At 41.0% G+C, this 27,343-nt stretch overlaps 1 protein-coding gene across 7 annotated transcripts in view; it reads right to left on the bottom strand.

Moving 5' to 3' along the window:
• Nucleotides 1-4,348: 4,348 nt before the first annotated feature.
• RALBP1 (ralA binding protein 1) overlaps nt 4,349-27,343 on the bottom strand; it is a 38,172-nt gene continuing 15,177 nt past the window's right edge. For 2 of the 7 annotated variants that reach the window (XM_054059472.1, XM_054059473.1), the window contains exons 2-10: nt 21,122-21,415; nt 12,829-13,287; nt 10,685-11,034; nt 9,120-9,281; nt 8,540-8,671; nt 7,913-8,020; nt 6,985-7,106; nt 6,457-6,580; nt 4,349-6,183 (exon numbers count right to left, since the gene is read on the bottom strand). In XM_054059472.1, coding sequence (XP_053915447.1) covers nt 5,920-6,183; nt 6,457-6,580; nt 6,985-7,106; nt 7,913-8,020; nt 8,540-8,671; nt 9,120-9,281; nt 10,685-11,034; nt 12,829-13,287; nt 21,122-21,365 — 1,965 coding nt within the window. In that variant the 5' untranslated portion in view covers nt 21,366-21,415 and the 3' untranslated portion in view covers nt 4,349-5,919. Of the gene's footprint in view, nt 6,184-6,456; nt 6,581-6,984; nt 7,107-7,912; nt 8,021-8,539; nt 8,672-9,119; nt 9,282-10,684; nt 11,035-12,828; nt 13,288-13,545; nt 13,641-13,863; nt 14,061-14,261; nt 14,414-21,121; nt 21,416-27,343 lie in introns of those variants that run through there. The other 5 variants (XM_054059477.1, XM_054059479.1, XM_054059476.1 and 2 more) reach the window with 5 other exon arrangements.

The raw sequence follows: 27,343 nt of genomic DNA, 5'->3' as shown, positions 1-27,343 counted from the left end.
GATGCAGTGACCTTTAGTCTTGGCCTTGTTCCTGATGCCTGCCCTCCTCTATTCCCTGCAGGCCACCTTTTTGGATACGGTCAGTATGAGTTGTGGAAGGGCTGTCAGCCACTGTTCTGGCTCTCGTGTAGTCAGAGGGTACGGCCAGTGATAGGGCAGGGCAGCAGGCAGCAAGGGCTGCTCGCACCACCCTGAGCCATAACTCAAGGGCCAAGCGGCCCCTCGCTACAAGAAGGACGTTGAGGCTCTGGAGCGTGTCCAGAGAAGAGCAACGAAGCTGGTGAAGGGACTGGAGAACAAGTCTTACAAGGAGCGGCTGAGAGAGCTGGGGTTGTTTAGCCTGGAGAAGAGGAGGCTGAGGGGAGACCTTATTGCTCTCTACAGCTACCTGAAAGGAGGTTGTGGAGAGGAGGGAGCTGGCCTCTACTCCCAAGTGACAGGGGACAGGACAGGGGAAAGGGCCTTAAGCTCCACCAGGGGAGGTTCAGGCTGGACATCAGAAAAAAATTTTTCACAGAGAGGGTCATTGGCTGACAGAGGCTGCCCAGGGAGGTGGTGGGAGTCACCTTCCCTGGAGGTGTTTAAGGGATGGGTGGATGAGATGCTCGGGGGCACTGCTTAGTTGTTGATAGGAATGGTTGGACTCAATGATCCTGGAGATCTTTTCCAACCTGGTGATTCTGTGATTCTGTGAACTTCACCATAATGAGAACTCTCGTGTTTTGCAGTCCAGATAGGGAATTCTAGGAATGGGAGTGGGGTCATCTCATTTAAATCATATGCGTTGCAGCATAATCCTTTGACACACCTTCTTACTTGCATTGTTAAGATAGTCACCAACACAAGAAGCTCCAGATGACATTTGGGAGCAGTTCATTGTGTGCAGGAGGAGCAGCAGTGACTGCCAGTGCTGAGCTGGAGGCACGGAGTGCCCCAGGGTCTGTTCTGGCAGGGGTCACTTTGGGTATCCACAACTGGGAGGGGATGGAGGGGCAGCTGGGGGCTTGGCCTGGGACTGCGCTGAGGAGGCTCCACCTCGTCTCCCTGGGACAGGGAGGACTGACAGCCGTTCTCGGCTACAGAGCATGAGGCTGCTGGCTCCTGCTGTCAGAATCTGTTTTAAGGAATACTGGAGAGAACTTGGGCTGTTGGATGTGAGCAGCCTCACTATGAGGCATTTTTCCCTCTGCATTTGAAACGCTGCAAGTCAGAGGTGTGTGCTGAGAAATGAAAACCTTGACAGGTGAAGCTTGGTCAAACGTCTTTTTAGCAGAGGCTCAGGTTGATGCTTTAATTTTGTTTATTTTCTTTTAATTGAAAGAGAACAGTCTTACACGGTCAGGTGTAAAATTCTTGGCTGAAGTACATAGACTTGAAAAATCAGACTTCGCTCATTAATCTGACAGGACACAGAAGTAAAAGTGAATCCCCCAGTGCTTGTACTGGAATTAATGAATGGAGGTGGAAGGTTCCTGTACAGCAGTGCTTGATCTTCACCATAAAGGACAATGAATTTCTGGAACCCCTCGTGGTTCCCTGTAGGACTGTGCTTTGAAAGCTCTCTTGTGTAGCATCTCACTGACTGAAGAGGACACCTTTTAGAGTCCACCAGAACTGGTGGCTTCTGCTTCTGTGAGTAGGAAGCTGAGCCAGCGTTGGAAACCTGGCATGGACAAGACAGAGCCCAGGAAACCTGGAGGGCAAACAGTCTTGGGTTTAAGTTGATGTAGGCTTGTAGTACGGATGTCACCTGAGGAATTACTGCTCACTCTTTTGTTTTTCTTTCTTTTTTATCCCAATAAATTAATAAAATCACACCCTGTTCAACCATTCAGTAACAGTTCCCTTCAGGCTGCTATTTTTCAAAGTAAAAAGGCTCTGTTGGGAGGAAAAAAACCTGCTGCGTATGCAAGATGTACGAAGTCGGTTCATTTTACTGTTGTAGTATTTCGAGGAGTTTAAAAGCTGTCACGTTTGCAGTTGCGTGCAAATAAGCTGCTGCGGGCAAAAAACAGGTTTGCGTCCCAATTAATGGTGGCATTGTAGTCCTGGTGACTTGTTTATAGGTGCTTCGTGCCCCTTTGGATTTCTGACTGACTCACATGAGGAATTCTGTCACAGGCTTGTGTTGAAAAGCACTATAAAAAGAAGCGAGTTTCATAGCTGTCCCCTGTGCCATCGCCCTCCACCTTCTCTGAGGGAATGCTCTGGTGGGAACACATTTTCAAGAGGGAAGCAGATGGGCCACATTAAACTGTCACAAAGGATTTGTTAATCGCAGAACACCAGAATTAATGTTGCAGGTCTGTTTCTTCATTTCAGTTAAGGTCAGTCAGCCTGGTATTTTGTCCGAAGGGTCTGACAGAGGTTGTGTTGCTGCACATGGCACCTATAAGCATTGCTGGGAAAAAAAAATCTTAAGTTGATTTAAATTCTGCTTTGATTTAGATAAATTGGTTATTTAAGAGATGAGTGGACTTCGTGAAGGCAGCCAGCAATGCAGGCAGTGTTTGTGCCATGGAAGGTGATGGCCTGAGCCCTGCGACTCACAGATTTCCTGGTAAGGCAGTTGATAAAGTGATCTGAACCACACCCTCAGATTATTGCACTGGAATTGCTCTCCACTTTATCTGAAATTCTCTCCTGAGAACCTCATGATGTTCAACAAGGCCAAGTGCAGGGTCCTACACCTGGGTCAGGGCAATCTGCGGTTTCAGTACACAATGGGGGATGATGTGATTGAGAGCAGCCCTGTGGAGAAGGACCTGGCAGTGCTGGTCAATGAGAAGCTCGACATGAGCTGGCAATGGGCGCTTGCAGCCCAAAGAACAACCGCATTCTGGGCTGCATCAAAAGAAGCGTGGCCAGCAGGTCAAGGGAGGCAATTCTGCCCCTCTATTCCTCTCTTGTGAGACCCCACCTGGAATATTGTGTCCAGTTCTGGAATCCTCAACATAAGAAGGATATGGAGCTGTTGGAAAAGGTCTGGAGGAGGGCTATGAACGTGATCAGAGAGCTGGAGCATCTTTGCTGTGAGGACAGGTTGAGAGAGTTGGGCTTGTTCAGCCAGTGGAAGGCTCTGAGGAGACCTTATAGTGACTTTCCAGTATCTGAAAGGGGCTACAGCAAAGCTGGAGAGGGACTATTTACAAAGGCTTGTAGTGACAGGACGAGGGGCAATGGGTATAAATGGGAGAGGGGCAAATTTAATCTAGACATAAGGAGGAACTACTTCACCATGAGGGTGGTGAGACACCGGCACAGGTTGCCCAGGGAAGCTGTGATGCCCCATCCCTGGAGGTGTCCAAGGCCAGGTTGGATGGGGCCTTGGGCAGCCTGGTCTGGTGGGAGGTGTCCCTGCCCATGGCAGGGAGGTTGGAACTGGATGATCTTTAACATCCTTTCCAACCCCAACTATTCTATGATTCCTGAAGGCAGCCAGCAATGCAGGCAGTGTTTGTGCCATGGGAGGTGACGGCCTGAGCCCCGCAGCTCACAGATTTCATGGTAAGACAGTTTATAAAGTGATCTTGAACCACACTCTCGGCTTATTGCATTGTAGTTACTCTCCACTTTATCTGAAATGAGCTTTGGCTATTTTTTCCAATTGTTTGGGACTGCTGCAATGCAGTCTTTGAAATCAATGGTGCCGGTGCTGCCCCTGTGGCTTCCTCACTACGAGCAGGGGAAGCACTGGTGTTGGGGTTGTGCTGACGCTCCTGGTCTTGGGGCAGGAGGAGCAGTGACCCCAGGCAGGGCAGAGGGGAGGAGAGGGGCTGAGGCACAGCCCCCCCCCCATGCTCTTTCCAGGGTGGTTACCCGGCACTTGGAGGCTGTCACTGCCTGAGCCCCCGCCCTGGGACGTCCATGGGGCTGCCGTGCCATCGGTGTGGCCACCATTGACCCACACTCATGATTTTGACTACAATTTCTATCACTAACTGTCCAGCACTGGATGCACCATTGGAAATTTTATTTCAAAGAACCATCTTTCCTGTGTTTGGGAACTTAAAATTTCTGGGTACAGTTGCTACATTCCTGCAGGAGCGGGAATTCCACTTCCCTTTGAGACTTCAATGGTGACACACTTCAAGGGCGCTGTAAGGCTCCATGAAAGAGAACGGTGTTTGTTCCATCAGCTGAAATATCTGTATTAAGAAAGATTCAAAGTCTTAAAGTCTCTAATTTGATCAAATTAAACTTGATCTTCAGCTGCCTTACGGAACCTTTCTATGACATTCATTTGCAGACACTGTTCTTTCAGCGAGCTGCTCCGCAAGCCTGAATGGCCCAAGAATAAAAACTCTTTTGCATTAGAGAAAGATACCACACAGTGTGAAGGAGAGAAATTAGAAACCACTTTCAAATGGCTGTTGAATTTATTTGCTTGATAAATACAGTCCTAACAAAATAAAAGTTAACCAATATTAAGAGATTTGTCTGAAGAACATTAGAAAAATCCACGACAATTCAATAGGAATTAGTGTGAATTGAACAACAACAAAAAAACATTTAAATATTGCCAGCAAATATAAAATGTATGTAACGAAGGCAAGGGAGAATGCTTTAGTTTACATTTGTCATCTGACCACATTTTCTGTGTTTATAAACTTTTTTCCCCAAACTTTAAAAAAATATTATGCTGTTTTCTCTAACATATCAAAGCATTATTTGTACAAAAATCAAATCATGGCCAATGATTCACAACAGTGCAATAGATAAAGACTACGACCACATCCAACAGGTGCTGAAAATAAATATCCAGATTGAAAAATAAGGTATCTGCACTCTGTGGAGTTTGCTGTCTGTAGATGAACGAGCCTCGAGAGTGGATCCGAAACATTATGTGACCCTTCTAAATGCCAGCGTGGCTGTAGGCTTGCGATGGGCAGAAGCAGTAAAACAGCCAAACCAAAAGCAAGGCCCAAGTTGTTGGTTTTCTAAACGCAACAAAAAGAGGCTATTGCTGACCCCTCCGTGCCTCCCCTTGGCATCGTTCTTCAGGCTTATTTGGAAAACGCGAGTGACTTGCATTTCTGCCAATGGAAATGCTGTATTGCTTGGTCAGGCGGATCTACCCAAAGTGACAGAACCCATCCTTGTCCCTGCCTAAAGCATCCATCAGTGGCTTTCTCCAAGGGACTGAAACATTTAAAATGGATGTGGAAAAAGCTCTTGGCTATATGGCAGCAGCGTGAACACAGCCTGTCTTAAATAGGTACGATGACAATGGTTCATAAATGAGAAAATGGGTTACCTACATTGCTAAGAGACATGAACAGCTCTCGATAAACATTTCCATCATACAGGGACATAAATAACATCTCTCAAGTTTTTACATTTATTCGGTACATCTCAGAACAAAACTGAAGCTTAAGGGCATGTTAGGCAAACGTGACACCCCGTCGTCTCCCAACTTTTCAGCCACCCCAGAATAAAATTAAAGCTCCCTTGTATATAATCTGCATCAGAAAGGTATCAAAGGCACAAGCAAGAAGTGACTAGGTTAATAAGCAGAAATAACAGTGAATGAGGATGAATAGATTCACAAGGCAAATAATTAGTAAGTGTGGGTGAGTTTTTGTTTATTTACTGAAAATGAGATCTTCCAATTCTGCCCCAATGAATGTAAATAATGATTTTGGTTTAAAACAAAACTGTTACTGAATTATTTTAAATCACCTGAAGGAAACCAGTCTTGAAATAATCTTATACTAACTGGAAAACTCTTCTGGCCTCTCCAAACTCACCTGAGTCTGATGAGTAGAAGCCACAAGTATTAGAGACAAAAGTCTCCAGGGCTTAAAAGAAAAGTTTCTTTACAGAATGTACACAGCCAGCAATAAATTTGTGCAGTTTGACTCAAATTACAGTAATTTGCACAGTTCAGTTAATTTTATGCATATCTAAGGAGCCTAATCAAATCGGAGTTTCTTTCCTGTCTTTACTTGGCGATGGCTTGACTTGCTGCTCCTTGCTTGCTTTTGGCTGCTCTTTGGCTGCTTTTGTCTCCAGGACACTGTCTCTTTGCTGCTGAGAAACACCCCCGCGTTTTTCTGGCTCCTCTTCTTCCTGCACCTGCTGCTCCGATTTCGCTCGCTGCAGTAGCCGAAGCTGTACTCGCAGTTCTATGATGGCCTCTCGCTCCTCATGAATCGCTTGGTTCAGATGATTGTTCTTTATCTTGTAAACAACGATAACAAATGTCAGGGCTCCTACCAACAGAAAATTGCTCTAACGGGGCCATTTAGCATCACACTATGCAGCGTTGCTGTTAAACCAGACAGCAACATGACTTGCATGCAACAGTGATTTAAAAACAGAGCCTGTGGGTAATGCCGAGGCAAAACAGCTGCAAAACCACCAGTGTGCACACATGCAAACATCTCTGCACAGCTGAAATCTAGTAACCGCTAAGGAGAAGAGTAGCAATTAATACAAAAACTCAAATCTTACCTCCAGTTCCTCATTCTGCCTCTGCAAATCTTCCAGGATGACCTGCAGTTCCTCCTCATCTTCACTCTCACTTTCACTCTCAGAAGAATATTCTTCAGTTTCACTTCGGCCGTGCTGCTGGCGACTGAAAAACCAAGGACAAACTGTCATTTAAACACTTCCTCAAGCCTTACAGAACGATAGCTGCGTAAAAGAGCTGACTTACATCCACTGAATAATCTCCAATGGTTTTGAAAACAAGATCGGAATCCCCTTTCAAAGCTTAATTTAAAATGGCAGTGATTTCTTATGGGGAATTTTTAGTGCACAGCATCAAGGTTCCTTTAAGTCATCATTCCATAGTTATACTAACAGAAAATATCTGGACAGGTCCAAAGTTGCTGAGATTTCAGTAAAAAGGGGCAGCTTTCAAATGTGATGTTCACGGGGTGAGCTTTTAAGTGTAGTTTAAAGTATTATTTCAGAAGTACTTTTAATCAAAGAGTGCTCGCCTGGCAGGGGCTCTGGTGTAAGCGGTCTCCCTTTTACCTCTGTATTTCAGCTATTTCTGCTCGAAGGCGATCTATTTCTTCCTTCTCCGAGGCAATCTGTCTCCGCAGAAATTGCTCCATGGCCACCAGCTCTTCTTGTTCTGTTAAAATCTCATTCTCCTGCAACAATCAATAAGTTCGCTAAAAGCCTTCAGAAATGTTCCACAGAAATATACGATAAAGTAGGAGATGACGCTGTTCTCTGAAATCCTTTCGGGAGAAGTGGTTAGCCTGCCTGCTTGGAACCCTGAGTCATCAAGACCTTGAAGCAAATGTAAGTTCAAAACCAACAACGTCTGTTTTGAATCCTCAAGCTGATCGCTGTGCTGAATAGCTGTGGAGCTGATGCACCACATCCTGACATGTTTGGCTGCCTATTTCCTGGAATCACAAGGGAAAGCTCTGGCTAACCAGTAAAATAACTAGAAAAAACTGAATTACAAAATATGCCTTTGAAGATAGCTACAAGGAGGAAAGTACAGCAGAGAGAAGATCAAACCTACCGAGGGAAGCGAAGGAAGGCAAAAAAAGCCAAAATAGTTGCCTTACTTCCTTTGATCACCAGGAATGTAGTTAGTGGTATTAAAACTGCTTAGATTTGGAAGTGCTTTCTAAGTACATTAACAACAAAGGCTACTTTGTTGTTGTTGCACAGTGGCTCCTTTCTGCTGTTTAGAGTCTCCTCTGGTTTGGGTTTGCTCCTGCAGTCAGCATTCCTTCCCTACTTTATTTACCACTAAAACAGCCTTGTATTTTAATGGACAGAGAGGCCCCTTTAAGGTTTTCCCATTGCGTTAGAAGGAACAAAAGTGTGTTTAATATTTCTGAAAGATATGGAATGAGGAAATACAATTCTATGGTTTCTGGAAGGTAGAGAACAAGAAGATACCAGCAGACAAACAGGTAAATGCCTGCCATCTATATACCTGTGCAAGCAGAATATTTATAACTTCTTCGTTCTCATTCATTTCTTCTTTGGAGACATCCTCCTTGGAAAGGCTAGCGATTTCTTGTGCAATCTTTGTTTCACACTCCTGCCAGGGAAAGAAAATGGCTGTTAAGGGGACAGCTTCCCCAGTCACTCTCTTTACTGTAAAAGACATTTTTTTGAACATTATTTTCCAAATTTATTATCATCATTTTAGTTGTCTTGAGAGCTTTCAGCAAGGTGTGTCCCTTCTCTGGGACATACGACAGTTAAAAAAAAATGCTTCTTAAGTCTGTTAATCTTGAATCTTACAGTAATTTCTCCTGGCACTCCAGGACACAGTTTCGAGCACATAATGAACACATGCTCTGCCAAACACCGAGTTTTTAATCATACACAGGTTCCTTTCGTAAACAGCTGTGAAGGAGTGTGAAGATCGTGCTGTCTCTAGGGAGAACCCGCTCACCAGAAAATGCAATTGCTCCTCAGCCACGTAAAGCTAAGATGAAAACATCTGCAGTGAAAAGACTGAAATGTGGTTTGATCTAACTGGGTGCTTTTGCATTGTCACAAATTAGGGATCCACGATTTAGATGTCTGGCCAATAAATAGAAAAGTTACCCACCTGCCTCTTAGCTTCTCTTAGTTTCCTCTTAAGAGCTGTTAAAATTCTTTGCACCTCCCAGAGTCTCTCTTCTTTGGATAAGTCTTTTATCCCTGCCTGCAAGTCTCTGTGTAAACAGTTCAGTAGGAATTCCTAGAAATAATGCCAAAGAAATTAGTGTCTTTAATATCTGATAGACAGAGAGTGTCCTTAACGGCAGAGCAGGCTGAAAAGAAAAATCTTGTTGGCTTCGTGACAAGAGGCTCAGAGTTCTGGTTTGCAGTGCTTCACCCATCAACCAACACCAAGCATTAACGTACATTCAGCACAAGCTCTGGATCCAGCCAGGAGCGATGTTAAAGAAATCACAGGCTTTAACACGTTCTCCTAATCTATGTCCCACAATAAAAGTACTGAACTACACAGCAAAGCAACTCATAAAAGACACAGCCATAACCATCACAAACAACTTTCCAGTCTCCACTGACGGGACCATTGTGAAGGAATGAAAGAGCATGTTAAAAGGTTATGAGCATTTACTACTGAATGTATAAAAAGCCAGGGCAAAGATAAACACAAAAACACTAAAGTAACCACTAACCTGTCTCCTGATTTCTTCTTTGATGCTTTCTTGTGTTTCTGGAAGTGCTGGCATTGTTGCCATATTTGACCAGCGAAGAGGTTTTGTCACCGGCTTTAGGGTCACATTCCCAAAGAACTCTTGAACGTGTGTAAAAAATACATACAGGACACGGTTGCTGATCTGCAAGGGAAGGACAGACAAAATATCGGTTAAGATGATTTATTCACATCATTTTTACCTGAGAACCACAGTATCTTTCTACAGAAACAGAACAGCTTTTAGTTTGTCTTTCTGTGAGTCACAGTCATGTTAGTGTGTCCTAAGAGATTAAGATCTGGATTAAAAATGATACTTTAAAATGGCCTACTGCTGGCTTCAAGGAATCATTTCACTGTCTCTCTCTTACCTGTGTTTCTGAGGCATTTTTCATATTCGACTCAGAATTTCACACATCTTAGCCTCCCACAGTTATTTCAATCATTGGTAGATACAAAAATGTATTCAGTCTTTCCTTTTATTCATAGAAATGCAGCAACAGAGGGAACACAACCATACTGCGCTACGGCCAGTTGCTGGCTGCCTTCTCTCTCCTCCCCCAATCAGTAAGCATTTTCTACAACTTCTCCCTCAGATGATTTAATACAGTAGTAAAAGTAGTTTGAAAGCAGCTGCTATTGTATTCCTTGTTTTAACACGAGACAGAAGCATTTATTTTGGTACTAGATCTACTATATTAAAATTCAGAAATTTATCCTGATTAGAGTTCTGTTGCTACTTGCATTTTACTTGCTAAAATCTACTTAACAACAAAACATGGTTGGGTGTGCATTGTTTTACATTAATTGTTACTTCTTTCGTTAGCTAGAAAGTGTCTGGCACAACAAAATAGCCAAGAATAATACCCAGCCCTTTTGCTACTGGGCCTCCACCTGGACTCTTAATTATAAAGCCAAACTTTCCTACGGTGCGAGTTTTCTTCTGGATGACCCACACCCAATAATGCTATGTTTCCATTATGCACAGGACTAATTCTGAGCTGTATTTAAATTAAATATTTCCAAGATGCTCATTAAGGAATTAATCAATCCAGAAACCACAAAACCTTTCTGGAAAACAAAGTTGTTTTTCCCAGCCATTTGACCGCAGACACCAAAGCTGTCACTGCACCAGGAAGATCTATTTGGAGGACAGGGTTAATTGGCTTGATATTAAAATTAAGCAATATAGTCTTCAGTAAATTGTCACTGAATCACAAACCCACAGAAATCATGTATCTGCATGAATTACTGGATGAATTCAACACTGAATTACGGCTGTTCACACCAGAATTAAAATCCTGACAGCAGGCTTTGAAATACTCTCATAATAACCCAAATATCAGAGCCATTGTATGCAAATGTACATTCAGAAAGTCTTTTGTTCCCCCATTACCCAGCATTTTCAGTTTCCAAGGTATAAAGAGAAGCTGTAATTCAGCTTAACTCTATCAGACAACACCCAATTCCCATCTGCAAGAGAATTCCTACAAAGAAGTGTGTCTTGGGCTGAATTTCTGCTTTAACACATGTGGTATGGTAACATACCTGGACAGTAGGGCTGAGCACTATAGAAATATTCTGGATGTTCATTTTTGTTTCCAGTTCTTTTGCAATAACATGGTCCATGTGCACAATCAGCCAAGAAATTAGGAGATGATTACACTCTGGCAACTCTTTCAGCAACCTCTGGCACTCCTGCACTTTCTCAGCCTCGGTGTTCTTTCCACAAGCATCCTCAAAGCGAGGCATTAGCTCTTTGGTAAGCAAATTTTCAGGCAGTTCTCGTAGGTACTGCTTCAGCAAGCTGGCTACTGTATTGGGCTCATATTCTTCCAGGTTGGGAGATTCTTCTCGATCGTATGCTGCTTTTAGCTCATCAACTTTTGATTTTATTCCTTAAAATATTCAGATCAAGAATTAAGAGAAATCTTCAACTGTAAATGTGTAATAGTTATATGTACACTTTTTTTTAGGTGCATTTATTTCACCTCTCCTTACAATTTAAACTAATTGAGGAGTACTTTTTTAAAAGTTATCGACACATAGCTAGATTAAAATCGTTACTCAAAATGATGCGATCACTGCTTCTAAACGTGCTGACTACTACTGTGAAGGAAAAACACAGCACCGCTGAAGTTCTGAATCAGAACTGGCGCCAGCATTCCCTCACATCAAGGAATATGAAATAGGATGACGAAGGGTAAGGGAACCTAAAATCAACCATGTGTTTGCATTCAGCGTCTTTCAGGCTGTTCAATTATTTGCTGCTTGGCTTAGGGCTGTACATGTTATCAACTCAAATACTGTAAAACAAGTTCCACCTAGAACAGCTTTCCTCTGTCGAAACAAACCCCACACTTTTTAATTTCCAGATTTCCAGCTGGCCCTCCTCAGCGGAGGGATCCAACACAGGATTCTTGATTTGAGACACCACATGAATAAAAGCGTGTCCATACAACCCAGGCAAGATTTTCTGTAAGGTGTTTTTATAACTGGGTGACATTCCAATCTTCCCAGATTCAGGGAAATTTTGTTCTCAAAGCTCAAACTCCCACTTGAGTTACACTGATTGGATGCACTGCATGGCTTGGCTCAGACACAATAAAGAAGCAGCACTGGGTGCGCCTAGCCCACGGTAAATGCCAGGTAAAATATCCTCAGTTTCATGGGCAATGAAGCTAGTCAGGGATCACGAGGGCTGGGGGGTTGTTCAGCCACTGCAATCCTCTCTCGGAGCTCTCAAGTTAGACAACCTTGCACACACGAGAGGGCGCTATTGCACTGGAGAACACCTAGAAAGCACAAACTTCAAAAACGCTTTACTGCAAACACACCTTCATCCGTGAAAAATCCCAACACACTGGGTCTTGAAAAAATACACACAATCAGAATATTCCGATAGGCAAGATGAAGAAACTGCAGCTATTTATGCACATCTACCAAATACCATAGAGATCAACGGCATGAAAACAGCTTAATCAAGCTTTTAAAATCATTTGATCGCACTTTTACAGTGCTAGGCAACTCGTTTCCAATGGTTTTCGTCAAATTCCTTTTCTCGCTTGTTCTTCCTCCCTTAAAACATACCCGCAGATATACTTACATGAGTTCTACTGCAGATGCAGTTCACAAATAAAGTGACTTGTTTTGTCTAACGTGACTAAAACTGATGTTTCTTTTACGTAAGCTGGTGTTACCCAACTACCATGGTAAATTGAGCCGGCTGTTGCATAGCTTAAACAGTGAAACTTGCATTTTCTGCTTATTAGTGGATTTGCTCAAACCAAATAAGCTTTTAAGAAAAAAAAATATCAACTTAGTGGGAGGTCAAGTCATAAAATGGTTTTAGCTCATCTTTGCTTCTGCAATCAACTAGGATTGCATTTCTGATGCAGAAATACGAAAGTATAAGCTGGCCATACTCACATATTTTGTCCATCTTTACCATCCTATCACAAAAGGCCAAACCAAGTGTATTTCACTGCCATTGGGCAGTACCACCATATTTAGCAACTTTCAATGGTACTTCAGATCTACGGGTTTGCTTAACTTTATCAATCTGTCTGTCTTCTGGATAATCAAAATGAATGCAGCTATAAACAGTGTCTCTAGGTGTTGAAAATGGTACAATAATAAGAAAATGGCAAGTAAAGACCTTAGGAACCTGCATGTCAGCATGCCCAGAGTACCTGAAACTCTGTAGATGCCTTCACACTTCATGCCATACTTCTCTACATAATCTATACATTCACGGAAAACTGCTGGCAGGCGGATGCCATCGTACATCATGGTTCTGTCTACCGCATCGGACAAAGGAATGCCAAAGACGGGTCTATGACTTGGAACATCCACTTGAGGTATCTCTGTCTCCTGAATTGGCTTTTTCTTTTTCTTCTTCTCTTTCCACTGTTTCACAACATCTGCTGCAGTTAAGTCTTTTGATTTCTTCTCTTTATGTTTGTCTTCCTTATGCTTGTCTTCCTTGTGTTTTTCATCTTTGGGTTTCTCTTTGATTTTAAAATCCTTTTCCTTTTTTTTTGAAAAGCTGGGCTTCTTGAAGACATGTATTCCCTTGGACCGCTTCAACTTTGAAGGACTTTCAGCTTCATCACCAGAACTGTCCTCTTGAAATGCAGCATAACCTTCCGCTATGAGGCAAAGGAAGAGAAAGCAAGAGGGCAGTTGTAAATCTGTTTAGGTTCCAGATAGCATATTGTAACAGGGAGAGAACAAGGAGCGAGAAGCAACATGAATTAAAACACAGCACCTGCCTGACTCTTCAGAAGGCTGTCTTTAGTTGTTACACAATTAAGCGGACAAGGATTAAATCAAGGTTTCATAATCACATCAAAAATAAGGCACACAGCTCCTGAACAATCTGAACAGTTAATGCTTTATATACTTACTGATAATGGCAATGTCCATCTTATGGGCTAGTTTCCCATCTAATAGTCAAGGAAATGCAAAATAAAAACAACTGTCTGGCAACTTCTCTATGTTCCTGTAATCAACAGTATAAGAGTCACTGTTAAGGATCATCCACTACATATATACAAATCTAACAAACTTCTATTAAAAACCAACTAAACTTCAGCCACTTAACTCCCCAATTCCTTTCCAGAATATTATGTATTTTAAGGTAAGTATGAAATTAATCAAGTGTCAGCCTCAAATAACATACCAAAAAAAAAAAAAAAAAAAGAAAAGAGCTCAAGCACACTTACTTTTCCACTAGACAAACAGAACAATTCCAGTAATGCTACCACGATACCTGTCAGTGAAGGTGTGTATTTGCCTTAAAAGAATAGGCGAGAGCTTCAAACAAGTCCATGGGCAGAGCACACCGTTCCAGCAGCAAATCACCAAGTACCGGCTAAAACATGAGCTAGTGCTTTTACTAACTACGCCTCTGCAGCCAGCCCTGCCTCTGCTGCCGGCAACAACAAGGAAATCTTTAAAGGTGGATTACAAAAAACAAAACACAACCACCACAAAGAACAACCCATAACCAAATCCAACACCAAACAAACGACCTCCAAATCAATTCACTGTGTTTTACACACGCAATACTCCATATAAGAGAAGTAAGCCTGAAATCTGGTCAACAAAGATGACATTTTACACGCCATTCACACCATCAGGTCCCTCGAGGCAGCAGGCAGCAAGCTCTTGCTTCAACGCGAAGTCTCCATAACACAGATCCTTAAGAGGCTCTTCCGCTACCTACAGGCAGTGCCTCTGCCTCAGCGAGAAAGCACACTGACAGCCAAGCGCTCTTCCTGCGTTGAGTACTTTTGGGTGGTGGAAAATTACACCCTTAGATTCTGAGAGACAGCATCACGGATAAGATTATAGGCTGTAACTTTTACAGGTGAAAGATCTTATGCAAAAGAACCAGGGGACATTTGGCCTTTCAATTCTAACCTAAACTAAGCCTCAGGGTTTCTCAGCATTATTTGAGCATATCCAAGGAGCTGCCTACATTTTGAAGCCTCCTTGACCCCCCTGTAGAAGGCAGCTTTAAATAGTCAAGTAAGAAATGTATTAAAGCATGGAACTGCCATAAACTAATTACAATTGTGTCAACAGCTCACCCCTCCCACACTGGACACTTCCCCAGGACCAACAAACATGCACTTTCATAGAAGACTGAGAAAAGACCGTAGTAGCACTGTTCTCATCCAAGTGAATTTTAATATAAATATAAAAATATAAATGTTAACTGGAGAACTCAGCAAACAGGTCTCATCCTCACAGTTTATTGGCTAAATCATCATCCGCTGGTTTTGCAATCTACAACCAGAAACGGGTAAGGAACTCTGGCAGTGCATAAACTAAGGATTCAAATCCCACTCTGCTGATGGACCAGCTATGGGACAAAGGAGGAGCATGCAAGATGGTATTCACAGATGTAATTTCCAAACAGAAAGCCAAATATTCAACAGCGCCCAGAACAACCTGCCCTTTGATTTCCCTTCCTGGCTAGTGGTAACGGCTCCCAGTCAAACAGCGTAGGGTGGCCCACACACGCTATGAAGAGCATCAGCGTGTCCTCTGGATCAGCACAGGGGACCCAAGCTTGGGGATTGCTTCACCATCAACCACAGCACCTGCCTTACATGTTTCAACACTCTGTGTTGCAACACAAAACTTGGTGCTTTTCTACATCTGTGGGAACGTTACACCAGCAATAGCAAGCTACTGAAACCGGTATTTCTTGACTTTGTGAGGAGACATGAAGGAGCAAGTTAAATACAGTCTATTTTAATTTGTCTTGGTAACATAAGTCAATAAACTTCAGAAATACATACTAATTACAAACTCACACAGAATCTCCCACCCTTTCAGAGTAGACCCATTTTCTTTAGAAGTAAACCACACTTCCAGTAACATAAATTGCTTTATTTCTTTCACCAGTGATATACTGAAATAAAAACAACCTAAATTTATAGAGAAGAAAAAATATCAAAAGTGCTTGACAAATCATGTGATATTAAATGTGGAAAGTATTACCTACTGTTAGTACACTGATATTTCTGTTCACTGTTTCCTCAAGACTCCTAGTAGAAAGCCTGATCTAGTGGGAGGTGTCCCTGCCCATCGCAGGGGGGTTTGAACTAGATGATCTTTTAAGGTCCCTTCCAACCCAAACTATTCTATGATTCTATGAAATAGTCTGCATTTTCCCATCACTCTAATGGATGTCAGTGTCATTTTCCTGAATCTGTATGAGACCAGTACTGATTTAATAAATAATTACACTGGCACAGTGACTGGACCATCTGCCAGTTCCTTGCTCAGGCTTTATCAGATCTTCCACAACCATGCCTTTGCTGCAGTTATTTTAAATGTGCTATAACAGGTACAGCCCTTGTCTTACTGAAAATTATGAAAATGTCTTTTAAAAACAATAATAAAAAATATTCCAATGTTACTCTAGAAAAACCTAACTCACAGGCTTAAAAGCTTTGTTGTTCAGTGAGGCCACTGTGTCTGCATACTCAGGAATACTTTTGCTGAACTCTTATAAGAAAACTATAAATTCAGGCTGTGGCACTGATTGTTAACACAAAGGATTAGAACTGCCACTTATCAAAGCCATCACAAGATACGTTTTGCATATGAGATCTCTGATGAGTTTTTAAGTCATTTATATCTCTACACCTGATTTTGGCTCCTGGGGAAATAAATATATGTGCATCTGTAATTAATTCACTGAAAGACAAAAAGGATTGTTTTCACGTATGGAAGTATTAGTAGGTCAAAGATGACTATACTGACCGATACACAAAGCTACTATTAGTTACCTGATTTCAATCTGCCAGAGGAATTGCCATCAACTGGTACACCATTTGTAAATAAAATGGTAAGACAGACATGGATGCACAATGAGCTTCTGTAGGCAGCTTCCACTTCCTCTCCTCACCCACAAAATGTATTGCTATTACTAATAGAAACTTCGAGCTTACAAACACTACTGACAATTAGTATCCAACTTTTAATTAGATCAGTTTGCTTTTAATATACATCCAACTCACTGATACAAGCACAGCACACCCAAACAAATTCTGCATTCAGGTGACCACGCAGCCTGATGCAAGGACAGCAAATGAAGTTGAAAGATAACATTTGCCTTATTTTGTTCTGATTCAAAATAATTCCTGGTATTAAAAGGCAGACTTTTAAACTGCTTCCAAATAGTACTTTGCTAAAGAAACAAACAGAAGTATATAGATATATGTAGTAACTTATTACTAGAATAGGATGCAGCAACACGGAAAGATAAACCTTCATATGAAAAACTTCCAATGTTTATCATTGTGTAGACAATTCTAATAACTTCTTATTCTGTAGATCTAGAAACTGTATTTAGAGCTTCTCCACACACCAGGTTAGTAAAAATAATGTTTTGTTTCCAATAGCAACTGCTTGGTTATTTTTGTAGGATGACAATGGCCTCCTTACAATTTCTAACAGACTTCCCCCTATAGACATGAAGCATCCACTGCTACCACAAAAACCATCTCCATTAGTCCTCTGCACAGAAATGAACGATCATAAGCATGGAGACACCTTACCATGTCACTGCCCTACCTCGAACAGCTGGAATACTATTAGAGCTTTTGCATGGTTGCTGGATATCCACATTCATGAGCAGAAAAATCCCTTAAGACGATAGATGAGGGAATAGGCTGGTATTTTCCACCTGGTGGTATCTAACAGAGAGCTGCCAGTAGCTAGAACCTCAACTCAGCAACTCAGGGTGAGAAGATAAAAGTTAACATCCAACTGGGGACAGAAGATCACAGAATCATAGAATCACAGAATTGGGTGGAAGGGACCTTGCAGATCATCCAGTTCCAACTCCCCTGCCATGGGCAGGGAGAAGTTCCACTAGATAAGGTTGTTCAAAGACTATTCAGAGCAGGTCTCCAAGTTCACAGTAGGAATATTTCAGCCCTCTTCTACATCCCAAAAGAACATATACGACGCCCTGCTCAATGCATCAGGTATTTGGTCTTTTAAAAGATTTCCTAAAGATCTTGGAGGAGTTCATACCAATGACACTACCATTCTTTCACAAGACTGCTTAGTTAACGCCCACTTCCCTAATAATTACATAAAGAAAATAAAAATTATTCTAAACAAAAATTCCTAGCTGCGTATTGAACCCATCCTGTCCAACAGTATCAATCTCAGAAGTGAATGAATGAGCACAGTAAGATCTACTACATACAGACTATCTACAGAAATTCTAACAGGTAGAATAGCTTTTTCTTCTTAAGTATTTCTTACAACCTTTTTCTTCGGCAGAGAACTGCATATTTTATTACTTTATCAACATGCGATTAGTGACAGGTGGCTAAACGTTCATTTTGAAAGATCAATTAAACTGGCCACTGATTCATATAAATCATCACTGCTTAAAAAAAGATCTATTTTCATTTTTCTGCTGCCCCAGTACAAGTGCTATCATGGGCAAGGGATGTGTTGAGCCAGGGAACAGATCAGAGTTAGAACTATCCCAGGGAAAAGAAAAATCATTTTAATGCCTACTAGGTGCCTTAACCTAACTAATTTTACAGTGAACTAACACACAGTCTGTCACAGAGGAGTGAAGAATCTAAATCAGTGGCTGAAACATATTTCCAGCAGCTGACATTCCACATACAAACCAATCCTCCGTTGTCACAATTTAGCCCCGGCCCAGACAATTTCGGCAGCTAAAACAGAGCAGTTGGACTCTCAATTTCCTTAATTTTCTATCATCTCCAAAACATTTTTAGCACTTTCCCCACAGGATAACTGCTGTGTGTGATTTAGTTATTGCCATTAACATGAAAAATATTAAGTCATCATATTAATATTAACCTCGTAAGAAAAGAGAACCCTTGGTAACATACAAAAAAGCTTTTTTTGATTGAGGTAGTAATACCAAGGCTAAGAGTACATTACTCCTGCAAACGGGATTTACCTGAAAAATTAAAATCAGTAACCATGGAATATTTATTCTTCCCTCTCCACACACCTGCCTGCTCTTCAGGCATTTCTCGATGTATTATCAAAATACATCTAAATATTTACAGGATTAAAGTTACATAGTTTCAGGAGTTTGGAAGACCTTGCCATTCATTCATTAATATTGTAAGATCAACAAACATCCACTCTGTCATAATTTACTATCAACACTTGTCTTTTTTCTCATTGAAATGATCAATAATATTTGTTTCAAGCCCAAATTACATGACCATATGAGGTTGTGTATTTTCCAAAGTAAAGCAGATGGCCCAAAAAGTGAAAAGAAACCATAGGCTGTAGAATTTAAAAGGTGGAAGAACCCAAAGAATCAAAAGTATGGAAGGAATAACAAAAGGCAAAGCTGGAAGGGGAATTTTTAAAGAAACTACCATGTTAAGCAACCATAAACAGTCCTGTTCATTTACATAACTAAAATGTCCGTTCAGGGTATATTAACAATAATGACCATTTTTGGACTGTACAAGAGATACTAAAATGCTCTATATGCAACCTATGACAATTGTCTGAAAGATTAGGGCTAAGAAGTGTTGAATATTTTTTTTACATTACAGTTGCAAGAGAGAATTTGATTCTTCCTACAGTTTTCATTTTTGTGGTTTTGAGGATTTTTCATATGCTTCAAGCTTCTTTTAAGTACCAAAAATTGCTTTACATCAGCTATAAAATGTGCTGTAATCACTTGTGGAAGAAAGCTGTTACAGTGCTAATGTGCACAGACCTGCTGATATTTGCCGAAGCAGCATTTTCCCTCTTCAGTCAGACAATCACCATGAGACATGCAGAATTACACCATAAAGAAACTCACACTATGTATAATGCTGACCTCTAACAATTCCAAAGTTAGAGGTGTCTAACCCATAACAGAAAGCTGACTTGCAAGGAGGAAAAAAGCAGCTACTAATAGCTTAAATTTAGACCCATCCAATCAATACTGAATTTTCATCACCAATCCAGTAGTCTGGTTTATGTTAAAGTTTTTTGCATTAGGGAAAAACCTAAAGAATCAGTTCTCTTAAAATCTGCAGGAGTTTAAACTGCTGGTTTTAACTGGAGGATAATATATTTTTGAGTTACAGTATCCTTTATACACACAGTCTTTAGTTAATAATAATAGCCCTTCTAAACTATGGTAAAAACAAATCCTGCATTCCAGGAAAATGGTTTGATTTAAAGCAGTGCAATGGCAGCAAATTCTTAAAAAGTAATTATTTAAATATGTGCATGTATGTTACAAAGAGTCTCCATATTCACTCTAACGTCCCAGAATACTGTGTGCTGTCTCATTGGTTTTGATCTTCCCAATTTCACATAAAAGAAGCAGCAGAAGAAGCAGTAAAGCACACAGGCATCCAGAATTTCCAGGCATCAGAGATTGGGGCATTGTAGAAAAGAAACTTTATATTGAAGAAGTTTTGCTAAATGAAACATCAGCTGAAAAAGCACTAACATTTGCACTGGAATATTTAGGTTTCAGAGTCTTGGACAGTAAGAAGCTTCCTGGTACTGACAGGGCTCAGTATCAGCTCAGTACTTTCAAGTGCTTTGCTCTTTCAGAACATGTAGAAAAACTTGAATAAAAATATTCCACATTTCCAATGTTTTCTGCACAAAACTAAAGGCAGGCAGGAAGATTCCTCTTCTGTAGTCTAGGAGGAGGGATATGCCTTTTAAGCAAAAACTTCCATCTGGACACTGATACAGTGACAAACAATGGATTCTATAGTAAAAACTTTACTGTCTCCTAACCTTTTCTCCACCAGTTCTGGTATATTCAGATCCCAACATTGGCTTGCACATTTTTTAAGTCTGCAATAATATTTAGGCACTACTGGAGGAAACTGCATGATCAGACTGAACTCAGACACTAGAGGGAAAAAGGACACAGATTTTACTGGTCCTCAAATAATGGTGCAGCAAGCACAGGAAAATTTCAGATAGTGCACAACAGCAAACTCTGGATACGGGAGACGTAAGGGAAAAGGGTCAAAGTTGTTGAAACTGACTCTTCCAAATTTAAAAGTACAAAATACAGGTCAAACTTGAAGAGTTTTATTTCAGCTAGAACCTCAGCTACAATTTAAAAAAAGCACCTATCTGGAAATACATTTGGAAACCTCCACTCCAAATGTGAACAGGTAATGAAATTAGAAGAACTCCATGCCAGGCAATTACCAATGTGTCGTTAAAGGTTTTAGGTAAACATGTTTATTAGTAACTCTGGGCACGTGCTTGGCATCCGTATATGCGCAACAAGAACCAAATCATTTTTTTGGTTAAGGTGTGGATTTCTTTGGAAGATAAATAGGCATTGCACAAAGCCTGCTTGGGCAAGTTAACTTCCTTCACACCTAAACAAATTCCATTTGGAATATTAAGCAATTTTGAGAATGAAAGAGAGAAAGAGAAATTATCAGCACGAAATAAGAGAACTCGTGTACTCACTTCTTTTTTCTTTCTTCTTAAATTTTCCTTTCTTTTTCCCATGCTCCTTTTCATCATCAGATACTATATCTGGAGGCTCATGCAAGCTGTCATGAGGTGGTGAAGGCTCACCAGTGCGGTACAATCCAGGGAATTTTGTAGGACTGATTTCTTCAGAGCTGGGAGTACGAGCAAGACCCCCACTGTGCTCTACCCGACGGTGTTCACTGGGGCTGCTAGTGGGAGGCAGGAAGCACTCAGTCATTCTGATCCCCTGATATCAAAGTGAAATCTTCTGCTACCTGTCCATCACACCTGCAGGAGGGGAAAACAAAAAGAAACCCCACACAATTTTAAGCAATGGATTTCCAAACACCTTGTTTAGAGCTCTATCCTGAAAGCACAACAAACAGCAGTAGCTTCTACAATAAATGCTCCAACTTACATCAGGACACAGTAATATAAACCTCAGGTCCTGAGCCCAGTGTTTGCAGAATTTGTCTATTAACTCCTAAGCCACATCAACATGAGAGCTGCTATTTTAGCATCTCTACTTTAGCCTATATAAAACACTGTATATAAAGTATAGGAATATTTTAACATTTGAAATAATTCTTACAAAATTAATAGGCAGCTTGCCTACCGATTGGTAATACTTATTAATAATATTGACTTAATTTTAATTTTTTTACATAAAATAGGTCAGTCTGAAAGCCGAGTGTTTGTGAGATAATTTTCATCTTTCCCAAGCATATTTCACAGATGCAAATAAGAACTTGCCCAGCCTGTTGCAATAAGGGGAGGAAAAAAAAAAAATAAGTCTTAAAGTCAAATCCATCTTCTAATTTTGCTAATGCAAATTAGAGAAGGTAGAAAAAGAATGATTAGATGTTTCTGGTATACAACAACAACAACTTCACATTTGAAGAGGCTATATATCAGGTCATGTGCACCCAGATGGTACATTCTTTGCTTGAGAGTTACAGCCAAATAAAAGCTAAGATTAAAATTGCTGAAGGAAGCCAATATATAAACTATCAGCAATGGAACTCATAAGCAAAAAAACCCACTTCCTAGCACAGATAAATTTTCAGGAATTCCACAGAACAGATATGCTGTATGGGACATCACACCTCGGGAGTTTGCTTGCTAAATTTGGACCTTTGTGTCTAAATGGTCACCCTCAGATATGAACTCTTCTTTCAATGGATGAAAGGAAAACAGAAATAGAACACACTCCAGAAAAAGATATTTTCCACACCTACTGGTATGCCTGGATGAGAGGTCAAATCATGGTTACACGCTAAATTTAAGCCAATTTAAATCTGTACTGATGTGTTGCTGTGGAAAAGAAATGTATCTACTGGAAGACAAATGGAAGAAAAAAAGTTATTTAAAAAAAAAACACCCAACAAAACCCATCCATTTAATAGCATGACTCTTTGTGCAGCCCTACAAGTGTCAGGGCAAGCACAAGGAAGCTGGGGGGGACAGTGCCCTGCACTGCAGACTTATAGCAATCAAGGTGACTGTGCAGCCATGGCCCCCCAAAAAAGAATTAAAATACATTATAAGATGGCACACAAAAGCCATATCAAACCTATTTCCGTAAATATTTTAGTTATGGTGAGAATATATCCACATATAACTGTGGCTTCTGCACTAGCCTTTGGACTCTGCAGTTACCTCTGGTACTCCTGCTGCTTAATCTTGAAGTGTGGATTACTATTAAGAAGAAAGTCGTCAACTCTTAGTTAAGTTAGGCAACCAACCATGGATGCCCAGTATTTACTAAATCCTCATTCAGAGAAATAAACAACGCATACTGGCTACACAGGAATCCCCTATACATCACTATAAGAAAGACACCGAGGTGCTGGAGGTGTTCAGAGAAGAGCAACAAAACTGGTGAAGGGGCTGAAGAACAAGTATTACGAGGAACAGCTGACGGAGCTGGGGTTGTTTAGCCTGGAGAAGAGGAGGCTGAGGGGAGACCTCATTGCTGCCTACATATGCCTGAAAGGAGGCTGCAGAGATGTGGGTGTTGGTCTCTTCTCCCAAGTGACAGGTGACAGGATGAGAGGGAATGGTCTCAAGCTGCATCAGGGGAAGTTTAGATTGGACATAGGAAAAGTTTCTTCACAGAAAGGGTTATCAAGCACTGGCAGAGGCTGCCCAGGGAGGTGGCCGAGTCACCATCCCTGGAGGTGTTTAAAACGCAGGTAGACGAGGTGCTGGGGACATGATTTAGTAGTATACAGGTACAGTTGGAGCTAATCACCTCTAAGGTCTTTTCCAACCTAATGATTCTAAGATTCTATGATCATACAAACTAGCCTACAATTTCATATGCAAAAGCAGAAAGCCTCTTTAAAAGAGAACAGCATCAACCTGAGGCCAGCCATTTTCTCTTTTTATTTTTTATCATGCTTGTTGGGTTTTGTTCTATTTTTTAATGCATGTCAAATACTGCACCGCTAGGCTAATTTGATATTGTGTTTAAACAAGCAAATGGAATACTCCAACAAGACATTTTAGGAGAAATGTCCAGGTATCTAAAGCTTCAGACCTGCAGATATCAAAAAAAGTCAGGCTTTTCAATTATACAATCATTTTCAATATTACCTATGACACAGACTGGCAATACGACTGCATCTCATCTGAGTATGAGAATGATCCGTAAAATTCCTGCACAGCATCTGTTGCATTTCATCCACCAAAAAACTTCCAGCTCTACCCCAAAAAAGGAACCCAAGCCACCCCACCAAAAGCTGTTAAACAATAGGAACTCTTGGAATTAAATTACAAATATAACATGTAATTTTTTTAAGCAAACAGGATGAACCACACCTACAAATCAGTCCACGTTTTGAGTGGGCAAGACAGGCAAATGCACAGAGGAAAAGGACACTGACATTGCGAAGGCACATGAACATCACCCTGGGAAATGAAGACACATACTTTGCCTTTGGAACCCAGAAGACCTCCTGGGATGAAGCCAGACTTAGCCTATATGTTCCAAAATACTCTTTAGCAGTGTTTTACTCAGTTACTCAACTCCCCGGGTCCTATTTACAGACTGGTACAGAAAAACATAATACGGAATTGCATTTTTCCAGGTTAATAATCATAAATGCGTCCAGCTAAGTGGGTTTGGGCAGTTCTGTTAAATAAAATATATCCAATATCCTTCAGTTCTATGAAATAAAATATTTCACCACAGGAGATTACTCACAGAGTGCTTATGGAAATTAACAGTTACTCAGATCTGCATTTGAATAGGACACAGTACAACACAGAATTATGATGAGAAACAACATATTCCTGAGGCCTTTAAACATTGTTCATTCTCTGTTCTGGGTAAAGTAGAAACACCGACTAGAAATAACTATAATAGTGCATATCTGTAAATGCAACAAATTCAGACTGCACGTATGTTTCATATTTTTATTTTACGACTTTAAGAAAGCTTCACTTTCCTATATGCACAATTTCCTAGGCCTTCAAATGAGGGAGAAATTTCTCCGTGCTTGAATTACATCAATATCTATCAGCAGAATCAGAACCTTTAGGCCTACCTCAAAAACCAATTCCACTTTTACTAATGGATGTCAGTCTTAATGCCACACAGATCTGCACCTTTGTTCTTACTTTTATAAGTTTTTGCTGATAGCAAGAAACGTTGAGACTGAAAAATCATAGATTCTCTCAGCATTTTGAGAAGGAACATTTCTAACAAACAGGCTGATTGTTCCGCCAACTTCTCCCTCCCAGACATGACCCTTTCTACCAATCTGTTACTGCTTCAGTCCTGCCTCTCTTCTGCAGCGGGCTCTTTGCTTCACATTGCATGTCTCTACTTATGCAGTTCTCATCTGCCAGGAGATTTACCAGCTCACTATGGCCACATGGGGAAGATCACGTTGCTACCCTCATTAACACAAACACCCCATTCCAGTTTCCTCTCCTAAGATACCTTTTGAGACAATTTGATTGGCAGGCTGCTCTGACAGGCTCCTGCTGCTGAGCTGGCTCACGGAAGAACTCAACAAGCACTAAAGACGGAAAGCAGAGGAGTGGCAGGATCATGATGCCAGGAGTGCACCCCCTTCTTTGGGCAGTTTGGTTCTGTATGCACAGATTCATCTCCACAGATTTCACTGATTTTTTAGTATTTTTTCCCACAGCCTCAAGCTCCAATTTCTCTACCACTCACCCAGTGCCAGTACTCCCATTATCGCCATTTTGACTGATTTATCTTTTTTATCCTCTATATATCACACACAACACGTTCTTCTTCTGCTTTGGTCTCTGTGACCTAAACTCCTTGCTCAGTCTCCCACCTTCCCTTCCCCTTGTTCATTTTCCTGCTAGTTCCTGTGCTCTTGATGCAAACTTCTTCCTTGAACATACACAGTTCTCCCCCTTCTTCCTCTGTTTCTTCTATCCAAAATCCTCCTGGACTTTCTTCTCTGTTACAGTCTTTTGTTTCCTCATGATTACCACCTCATCTTCTCACCTTGTCCCCATTTCTCCCACTGGTTCTCAGTCCTCCCCAGTATCACAAGAATTCATCTTCTTTCCTTCCTCCCTGCCAACAGCAGCCTCCTTGACTCCCACCAGTTCTTGTTCACTCAACATTTGATTCTTCCACAGGAGCCACAAATATTGTTACATGATGGCATCAAAGAGCTTCCTGAGGTTCAAGCATCTGCTTAGATGTACCTGGTTTTTTGAGTACTCCCAAAATGTAGTTTCTTGAACCACCTTCCTGCTCAACATGGAGTTGAACCTTCAGAATAACTGAGTATGAAAAATAAACAGCCTTCACTGATCACATGCAGAATTGTGACCTTTCCTCTACACTCCAAGGAAAGGCTAAATTAAAAGAGATTTTAAACGTGGAAAGCAGAAGGTACATCCTTAACACAAAAACTCCTAGCTGTCATGTCACCACTGCCTTTCAAGACCAAGCACAGGAATGAGGGCTGGAGAGAGGACAGATGATGCCTGCATGGACAAAAGAATGAATTTTTCCTAGTTTCCTTTTTTTAAATAATTGAACTTTCTCCTAAGAAATTCAGCCTGAGCTACACACCTAATAACTAAATATTAATATTAAACAGCTGAGGTTTAGAAAAAAAAAATAGAAAAGTAACAGAGAGAGACACATGACAGACAACTTTAATAGATCTCACTTATTACAGTGTGTCATCTAGGGCCGTCTGAACACATTAAAGAGAAGCACAGGTTGAAAGACCAAACTTGCAACTGTCATTCAGTACAGAAGGCTCCATTATTTCTATTTTGCACTGAGTCTTCATTGTGACTTTGTGCCTTGCAACCAATTGCAACAGCAGCAGCAAATTAGAGCAGGTGATTGCATGCACAAATGTTAGTTTGTAAAGCTGTTGGGTGGAATGAAGGACACGGAATTTTTCTGCAGAAAGCATTACGCAAGACCACATCTGAAGCACAGTGGGTGCTCCCAGTGCATCCCATTTTGCCACAAACAGGTGTCCTGAATACACCCTGAAAATCTGGGTATTACATTGAAAACAATCCCAAGAAGTCAGTAATCAAAGGATGGAGGCCCAGTGGAAACACTCACTCAGCTACAGACCCTGCTCTATTGTAACCACCCAAAAGCAAGACCCAGAACACAGCAGCACTTCCATCATTGCAGGCTTCAATACAAAAGATCTGCACATATGTGAAGAAACTGATGTAACTTGAAGAAATGAGGCACACTAGTTTCGGACAAAAATCATCCTAGTAATAAACATCGCTCCAATTTAGAAAGTAATGAACCATAAGAGGAAAGAAGAAAATCGATCACTTGTGGGCTAAGCATGTCAAAACACTTCAGAAACCATGAGTGGTACTCACACAACTGCTGAGATGGTTGAAAAAGATGACTTGGTGACGAGAAAACAGAGTTAGAAGTTATTACCAAGACTATACAAAGTCTGAGACACACTTAAGTTCCGTATCTTGAGCAGATAATTGCTAGGTGTGAGAGGCCATTAAAAACATGGTCCTTTCAAGAGAAGAGGACACTGTTAAGTATGCCTTAAATTAACCATCTTGTAATTGCTGATGGTTGTCAGCTACAGCAACAGCTTAGGCAAAGAGCAAGGTTTTTACCAGCTTAAAACTAAGAAACCATTTATGTTTTACTCAAATTGTTCTGAATTTTTATTACTGCAATAAACCATAACAGTTTAAGCTGTGCTTAGACAT

Source organism: Cuculus canorus, chromosome 2 (assembly GCF_017976375.1).
Source record: "Cuculus canorus isolate bCucCan1 chromosome 2, bCucCan1.pri, whole genome shotgun sequence".
Lineage (NCBI taxonomy): Eukaryota > Metazoa > Chordata > Aves > Cuculiformes > Cuculidae > Cuculus > Cuculus canorus.
This window is presented reverse-complemented; position numbering and strand designations above follow the sequence as displayed.